The sequence below is a fragment of the Eumetopias jubatus genome, unplaced genomic scaffold (genome assembly GCF_037043125.1).
Source record: "Eumetopias jubatus isolate StellerSeaLion01/CBP00866 unplaced genomic scaffold, mEumJub1_p1.0 scaffold_17, whole genome shotgun sequence".
NCBI classification, from domain to species: Eukaryota; Metazoa; Chordata; class Mammalia; order Carnivora; family Otariidae; genus Eumetopias; species Eumetopias jubatus.
The window spans coordinates 26,874,539-26,883,603 of NW_028274823.1; the positions used below are offsets into that span (position 1 = coordinate 26,874,539).

The 9,065-nt window shown below is 43.7% G+C and overlaps 1 protein-coding gene across 2 annotated transcripts in view; it reads right to left on the reverse strand.

The window, feature by feature from the left end:
- PDCD11 (programmed cell death 11) overlaps positions 1-8,974 on the reverse strand; it is a 52,277-nt gene extending 43,303 nt beyond the window's left edge. For both annotated transcript variants that reach the window (XM_028098708.2, XM_028098707.2), the window contains exons 1-6: positions 8,872-8,974; positions 7,175-7,287; positions 5,769-5,900; positions 4,213-4,380; positions 2,451-2,612; positions 134-257 (exon numbers count right to left, since the gene is read on the reverse strand). In XM_028098708.2, coding sequence (XP_027954509.2) covers positions 134-257; positions 2,451-2,612; positions 4,213-4,380; positions 5,769-5,900; positions 7,175-7,267 — 679 coding nt within the window. In that variant the 5' untranslated portion in view covers positions 7,268-7,287; positions 8,872-8,974. The remainder of the gene's footprint in view (positions 1-133; positions 258-2,450; positions 2,613-4,212; positions 4,381-5,768; positions 5,901-7,174; positions 7,288-8,871) is intronic.
- Positions 8,975-9,065: the final 91 nt, after the last annotated feature.

Genomic DNA, 9,065 nt, shown 5'->3' on the forward strand with positions numbered 1-9,065 from the left:
ATCAGCTAGGATTAACGCTGATTTTAGCAAAGCCAAAGAGCATTTGGGGTCACCGTTCTGTCATTTTACTCACCAAGTGGTATTTACAAATAATGCCTCACTACTATGCACTGGCCCCTCTTCTTCCTCTCACCTTTGTTCTTCTGTCGGATATACTCCTGGGCTTTCTGCAGTGGCAGAAAGGCTCTGGCCCCACAAACCCCAATGTCCACTAGGTAGCCATGGTCTTCCAGGCTGGACACAGTGCCTGTGAGCAGCTGGAGGAAGAGAAAGCATTCCTCAGAGTTCAAAAGTCAAAGGTAAAGATGTGATATATATATACAATGGAATATTATGCAGCCATCAAAAGGAATGAGATCTTGCCATTTGCAACGACGTGGATAGAACTAGAGGGTGTTATGCTGAGCAAAATAAGTCAATCAGAGAAAGACATGTATCATATGACCTCACTGATATGAGGAATTCTTAATCTCAGGAAACAAACTGAGGGTTGCTGGAGTGGGGGGGGTGGGAGGGATGGGGTGGCTGGGTGATAGCCATTGGGGAGGGTATGTGCTATGGTGAGTGCTGTGAATTGTGCAAGACTGTTGAATCACAGATCTGTACCTCTGAAACAATGTAATATATGTTAAGAAAAAAAAAAGTAGAAGATATCAGGAGGGGAAGAATATAGGGGAGAAATCGGAGGGGGAGTCAAACCATGAGAGACGATGGACTGAAAAACAAACGTAGGGTTCTAGAGGGGAGGGGGGGTAGAAAGATGGGTTAGCCTGGTGGTGGGTATTGGGGAGGGCACGTTCTGCATGGAGCACTGGGTGTTATGCACAAACAATGAATCATGGAACACTACATCAAAAACTAATGATGTAATTTGTGATTAACATAACAATATGGTGATTAACATATGATGGTGTGGTGATTAACATAACAATAAAAATATTTTAAAAAGTCAAAGGTAATGGGTCACACAACAAAAATCCACTACCAAACATGAATGTTCCCACCATCAATCTTGACACATCATCCCACAATCCTCCCCCAAGCCCACCCCCAACAACTTCGGTCCCACTCAAGGATAGAAAAGGGAAAGACATCAACTTTAATTCTCCCAGGCCTTGAGGGATCTTATGGTTTCCAGACAGTGAGAAGTGTTATACACAGTTGAATGGAATGAAAAAGAGGAGTTTCTCCCCTGCAGAATTTTCAAAAGATAGGAAAGACTATTGTTACACAAAGAGGAGTAAACCAGATTGCCCTGCAAGGTCACTCCCAGAGCCATGACTAATCCAGAACTACTCTTCTAGCTGTCACATCTTTTTTAAGCGCCTCCAAGACTTCAAAAAAAGGAAAAAAAAAAATCTTGCTAACCTCCTTTACATTTCAGGGGAAGCAGTGTGAAATTCAAATCTGGCTCTTACCATTTGGTCCTTGGCAAGTCATAAATCTTTCTGAGTCCATTTTCCCAAATGTATAAGAGGAATATCTATCTACCTCACAGGGTTGCTGTGAAAATTTCTTCAGATGAAACATCTAAAACAGCATCTGCCAAACAGCTGGCTCTTTTGACACTTGTCAATTTCCTGCAACTTGGCTTACTTTTACTCCCCTATCTAGCCAGCTTTCAGGGCCTGTCCCAAACTGACTGCTTCTAACTAAAAGTTAAAAGGTCATACTGGGGCACCTGAGTGGCTCAGTTGTTAAGCATCTGCCTTCGGCTCAGGTCATGATCCCAGGATCCTGGGATCAAGCCCCGCGTCGGGCTCCCTGCTCAGCAGGAAGCCTGCTTCTCCCTCTTGCACTTCCCCTGCTTGTGTTCCCTCTCTTGCTGTCTCTCTCTCTCTGTCAAATAAATAAAATCTTAAAAAAAAAAAAAAGATCATACTGATCTCCTTCCTCTTAATTACAAGAGCACTGAGATGAGTGTAGTTCATATGAGTGTGTTTTATACCTATTGGATGTTGAGACTCAGAGCTAGGACTAATTTCTCCTGAATCTCCATAGGACTAGGAGATGCAGTAGTGAGCTATCCATCAGTACAGCTGACAGACTAACTGCTCTGTCTACCCTAACTCTTGCTCTCAGAGAGCAGCCCTCGAGCATTCCCCAGAGATGCCAGATAGCCTCTGAAAAAGACTTAATCTGTAAAGAACAAGTCTTGGTAAGTAAGGCACTTTGAGGAACTCCTCACCCCTGCTAAGCCTCCTTGGAGGCATTTTTTTTTTTATTGGCCACCAGTAAACCTTCCCTTTCTCCACTCCAAGGTAATGTGATTAGGCTCAAGCCTTCAATTTCCATTAGGTACCCTAGAGATCTTCCCCTCCCCCCCAGGAAAAGACCCACCGCTGTGTGTAACAGTTAAGCTGAAAGTAAAAGGTGGTCTAGATACTTCCTAGGAGGCAGGGCAGGAAAAACACACATTGTCTGACCCTCTTCCCTGACCCCATACGTACCATGCCAGGCTTCAGGGCCTCAGCACTTAGCACTTCGTTGACATTTTTGGGGTTCAGAGATAACTTGACACTCTTTTTGCCCCTCTCTGTGATACCCACACTGCTCACCACACATCTCACCAGCATCCCAGGTGAGAAGAGTTCAGGCAAGCTGACCAGGTCCTGCATAATACAAATGAGAAAGATCTGATACATATTCCCCTGAACCAACATATCACTGCCCAACCCTCGCCTGGTGGTTTCTCATCCTTAGACCCCAAAGAACCCAAACAGTGGATGAAGACAGTAACCACTCGCCAAAGGAAAAGGGACCTATGGCCAAGTCACAGTCTTGGATTTCAGCCTAAGGCCTCCAAAATATCTCCAAAGAACAGGCAGATATAAATGATTTGTCAAGAGTCATCTGTATTCACAATTTCCATTTCTTCACCTCCTGCTCGCCCTTCAGCTCACTCTGTGTTCCACCCCTCGCCCACCACTTTATCTCCCAATAAAATCACCAGTGATCTTCATGTTGCTAAATCCAATAACCCGTTTCTCAGTCCTTCTTATATGTGACCTTCCAAAAGCATTTAACACTGGTTGGGGCGCCTGGGTGGCTCAGTCAGTTGAGCGTCTGACTCTTGGCTTCAGCTCTGGTTGTGATCTCAGGGTGGTGGGTTTGAGCCCTGCATGGGCTCTGTGCTCAGCGGGAGTCTGCTTGAGATTCCCTCCCTCTCCCTTTGCCCCTCCCCACTGCACACATATGTGTGCATGCACGCACATGCGCTCGCGCGCTCTCTCTCTCTCTCAAATAAATAAAGTCTAAAAAGAAAAAAAATACTTGAGGGTCAATCTTCCTCCAGGGTCAGGATTCACTCAAGGGTCTGTCCTTCAGTCTCTCTGCACTCTTTTCGCTCCTTCTAGGCACCTTCCCTCTTCTTAGCTTCAATTACCACCTATGCAAAGCATTCTCACACATGTACGTTTCTAGCCCAGACTACTCTGAATCTCCTGTCTACTGGATGTTTCAACCATTCCTCAAATTCAACAGAGCAAAAAATAAAATTGTGATCGTCTCTCCCAATCCAGGTCCTCTCTCAGGGTTTCTATCTCAGGATGGCAAGGCCGACCATCAAGTCACACACAACAGAAGGTTAGGACTCATGCCCCCTACCAAATCCATCAGTGGGCATTGACTTTACTTCCTCAGTAGGTAAACCCTGAACACAGCCTGGCATCAATCTCAGAGCTGGGCCACTACAGTAACCCCCTAACTGGTCTCTGAGCAAGTACATGCCTCTTCCATCTATTCTCTATGCTGTCTACATGTCACCCACCCCAATGAGAACACTTCAAGGGCTTCCCACTGGTTCTAGAATTAAAAACCAATCTTTAACATGGTCTAGCCTCTACCCAGCTCTCCTGCCCCATCCCAAACCACTCTCCCTTGATCTCTCTGCTCTAGCCACACTGGCCTTCTCTCCGCTCCATATTGTGCTCCTTCTGCCTGAACTCCCTTCCTTGTTTACTCTTTAATCTTTACCCAGTACACACTCATGCTTCAGATCTCAGCTCAAGCATCCCCTCCTCAGGGAAGTCTTCCAGACTCCCTGGGCTAAGTCAAAATCCTCTTATTTAAAAAAAAGAAAAAAAAAATTTCCTATTTAAACTTTCATGACACCTTGTGCCTTGACTTCTTAGCATTGAGCAAAGTTGTAATTTTACATCTACTTGAACACCACTTAGGTCCAGTTATAGAGTACATTCTGGTTTCCCCTACCTTCAGAGGTTCTTCTTGAGCCACCTGCTCACTCAGCTTTTTGGTATAGGCATCACAAATTTCAGTTACTTGCACAAAGCCCCGGAGTCCGTTGGGGAGACTAATCACCAGTTCCAGTTCATTTACCTCCTTCACACAACCCAAAATCCGCATCCCCTCACACAGGGACTAGAAGAAAAAAAGTGAAATGGGCACAATAGGGAAAAGAACAATGATTGACGATGTTAGGGGGACTGGCTTCTAGTCCCAACTCTGACATATAAAAGCTAGAGGAGGGGCGCCTGGGTGGCTCAGTAGTTAGGCGTTTGCCTTTGGCTCAGGTCATGATCCCAGGGTTCTGGGATCAGGCCCCGCATCGGGCTCTCTGCTCTGCGGGAAGCTTGCTTCTCCCTCCCTCTCCCACTCCCCCTGCTTGTGTTCCCTCTCTCGCTGTGTCTCTCTCTGTCAAATAAATAAATAAAATCTTTAAAAAAAATAAAAAAATAAAAGCTAGAGGAAATATGTGTATTTCATCCATATACTTATCAAATAGCTAACCGAGCACCGTAAAACAGCACTACGACACTGGAGGACACTTCTGTCTTTTGCTTTACTCCACACAACCCAAACTCAAACGCCTGACAGGCAGCCAAGCGAAGGAAGCAGGCCAGTGGAGAAAATGGCAGTCTGGGGTATGCATGCCAGTCCTGAAGGGCACAACCACCACTCAGCTCCATGTGACTCCAAACACGAGGGAATGCGAGTTTGTGCTGTCAGCACTCTCAAATTTTTACAAGAAGCCAGAAGTCACATTTTTATGCGAAATTTCTTCTAATGTTGGCACCAAGTTAAGTAATTATTTTTCTAAGTATCACATCAGACAAACAAAATACTTCTGCAGGCTGAATCTCAATCTTTTCCTCACAAATCATTCTGTGTGTTTTTTTTCTTTTTTACAACACATATCCAAGTTATAATCTAAAAACATAAAAAACATTAAAAGACCACTTCACTTCTCCAAGAGAATTTCCACAGCTATGAAAGAGTAGAAGTAGAAAGGTTTAAAGTTATTGCCAGTTCTAACCTATGAATCTACTAAAACACAGATTTCATTAAGACACAAGCACAAAGAGGGACTCAGCAGCTAAAAAGAAAAACAACACGTGATCCCAGGCATTGGTTAATAATCGAAGGTGATGGGGCACCTGAGTGGCTCAGTCATTAAGCGGCTGCCTTCAGCTCAGGTCATGATCCCAGGGTCCTGGGATCGAGTCCCGCATCGGGCTCCCTGGTCCACGGGAAGCCTGCTTCTCCCTTTCCCACTCCCCCTGCTTGTGTTCCCTCTCTCATTGTGTCTCTCTGTCAAATAAATAAATAAAATCTTAAAAAAATAATAATAATAATCGAAGGTGATAATGCTCAATTCTGAGCACAAACTGTAATATCTATTGGGGCACGTGCGTGCGCACACACACACATATACAAAAGGATTGAAGGAAAAAAGAAAGAGGGAAGAACATGTGCAAATGTAAGCAACCCAGGTAGTTCGTTTAGAACAAAATCAAAATGTAACAAACCTCAATATTAAGGATTTCAAACTTCTCTTTTACAGACTTGCTGCTTTCTCTCTTTTCGGTTTTCAACTTTTTTATTTTTGCTGGCCCTTTCTGGCTCTTTTTCCTTTTGGTGGATTCCTCTTCAGTAGAAATCTACAGAGGGGGGATAAAAGATCCAAAAGAATGAAGAGAAACAATCCTGGGCTTTCCCTTCAACGTCAGGTCACCTGTCACCTTGCTTTGTTACTCCTCCACCGCACCCCACTCCCAGAGTTCCTGTAATTCCTGCTCCAATCCCATGTCTCCCACTCTGTCACCAACATTCCCTTTGCCCAAGGTGAGAGCCCTCTTCATATTTTCAAAAGCCCCTTCGCTCCTGTGTTCTTCCTCCCTTGACTGGGATGGACACTGGGGTCCCCACTACAGGAAGCAATTTAGAATAGTGTGTAAAAATGGAAGGTGGAGGGGCGCCTGGGTGGCTCAGTCAGTTAAGCGGCTGCCTTTGGCTCAGGTCATGATCCCAGGGTCCTGGGATCAAGCCCCCCATTGGGCTCCCTGCTCTGTGGGAAGCCTGCTTCTCCCTCTCCCACTCCCCCTGCTTGTGTTCCCTCTCTCGCTGTGTCTCTCTCAGTCAAATAAATAAATAAAATCTTTAAAAAAAAAAAAAAGAAGATGGAGACACAGAGACCCGAGTTAAACTCCCAACTCCACTATAACAAGCTGTGTGGTTTCAGTTAAAATATGTAACCTCTCTCAGCCTCAGTTCCTTATCATGGAATAACATTCTCTACTCCACTGCAGTTGGAAAGATTACATAAAATACACATAAGGCCATACAATGAAATGTTAGTTCCCTTCCCTCTAGCATTTGGAGCCTACTCTAGGTGAAGATGGTGAATTTCAATTCAAATTCTGACCATTATATATGGCAAGGATCCCATTTTAAAAAATCAATCACCAACTGCTTTCTCTCCATTCCTTATTTTTAATTAATTGCAGTACAGTTAACACACGTTACATTAGTTTCAGGTGTATAGCATAGTGATTTGACAACTCCACACATTATGCTATGCTCACCACAGGTAGCTACCACCTGTCACCATACAATACTATTACAATACCACTGACTATATCCCCCATATTGTACCTTTCATGACTTATTTCATAACTTTTCTCTCCAACCTTAACCAACAAGGCACAAAGTTCCTAAGAATAAGGAACAACAGCACTGCAAACTCAAGTACTAAATGCCATGCTTCAAAAAATATAGCCTCATGGTGGTATGGATTCTCTAACAAGTTCACTTACAAAAGTAGACTTCAAAAAGAAACAAATATGGAAAATACCACATTCTCAAACAAGGTTCATTCTTCACAAGGATACTAGAAACTGTTCTGTGAGTTTTATCAAATAAGCACACCACTTACATCAAATAAGTTGTCTTGTTCAACTGACTGCTGCAAAGTTTTCTCTGATTTGTGGATCCTTCTCGTACCCCCTCGGGGGAAGTTTTCTTCCATGGTTGCTGTGTTTGAGTCTCCTAAAAACAATGCAAAGAGTATCAGTGAGCTGTAGCCTTGGTGTCAGATTTCCTAAAGGTTGTGATCAGTGGACAAGAGATAGAGCCTTCTAGCACCAATGTGCTAGACAACATTCAGGACTAAGAAGTAGATGGTTTGATGCTAGGCCCCAGATAACCCATAATTCATCTTTCCAAAGATCTCTGCTTTAAAACCACAAGTCCATACATTTTCCTCCAGGAAAAGAAGTTTTAAATCCAATTTAGTAAATATGACAGAGTAACTACAGTTAAGTCAGAGATACACAAATGAATATATAAGTCCCTATCTTCAAAGAACATGCACGATTTTGGAGTGCTTAGGGTGGTTCAGTTGGTTAAGCATCTGATTCTTGCTCCTGGCTCAGGTCTTGACCTCAGGGTCATGAGTTCAAGCCCCATGTTGGGTTACTTAAAAAAATTTTTTTAATTAAAAAAAATAAGAACATGCGCAATTTTAGGAAAATAAAACAATTACGCAAATAATTTAAAATACAAATTGGGGCGCCTAGCTGGCTAAGTCAGAAGAGCTTGCAGCTTTTGATCTCATGGTCATTAAGTTTGAGCCCTGTGGTGGGTGTAGAGTTACTAAAAAAAAAAAAAAAACTAAAATAAATAAAATACAAATCAAACTATAAACAAAGAAATAGGAAGGGATGAGGTTTCAGTAAAGAAGGCAAGCTTCCTAAAGAAGGTGTCTTTGAGCTGTTAAAAGACAAAAAAGATTTTGACAGGTGGAAAAGAAAAAGCAGAAGGAATATGAGAAAAGGCACAGAAACAGTTAAAGCAGAATATTTCAATAATCACCAGCAATTTTTCAAAATATTGTTCAAGAAGTTGCTGTTTCCTTTCTTTGAAAAACTGTTTAACTAGACACAGGGAGAATAAAGCATAATAATCAGAGTTAAATTGTGGAAGACGGGACCTTTTTTGTGAAAGATTTTGACCTAGATATGAGCAGTAAAATGTTTACTTTGACAAGTCAGAGCCTTAAGTAGGGGAAGAAATAGAATAGCAATCAAGAAAAATATACTGCAGGCTGTAAATTGGACAGGTAGACAGACAGAACTGAAGGAAAGTAAACAGAGTAGAAGTCAATTGCAGTACAGCAGAGAAACTATGCAAATGAGAACTAGGTCCAAGAAGGGAAGATAGTAGAGACTGGTTCTGAGAGACATTTGGAATAAGGATCTAGAAAGGGCTGTGACTGTAGAACAGGTGAAGACCAGTGGAAGCCTTGAATCTGGAATCAGGAATAGGTGGGTGCATACTTCGCAGAAATAGGAAAGAGCCGAGAAGTCTAGTTTGCACGAAATTTGATCCTTAATGTCACTTCAGACAAGGGGAAACTGAAGCTTCAAAGAGGCGATCCAGAGGCAAAGAGGGGACCTAAGCAACTTCTCAGGGGCCGAACCTGATGTTACAGGGGCCAGCTTCTGAGCTGGTCTGGGGCCCGAACCACTCACCCAGCACTGTAGGTGCATGGCAGGGACCCAGAGGACCTAGTCCTGGGACAGACCTGGAAGCCACGAGGTTTCCTCCCTTCTCGCCCTTGTCCTCACTCACCAGCCCCGCGACGCCAGCACCTTTCTACTTCAGTGTCCGTACCACAGGAGTCACACACGCGGAGACCAGTACACCCGGAGACCAACGATGCTGTTCAGGAAGCGTGGGCGGGCCCAACACCCTATTTCCGTTACCATGCTGGGCCTGGCTGGTCGGGGGGAGGAGAGTTAGAAACAGGAAGCGGAAGGGCGGGA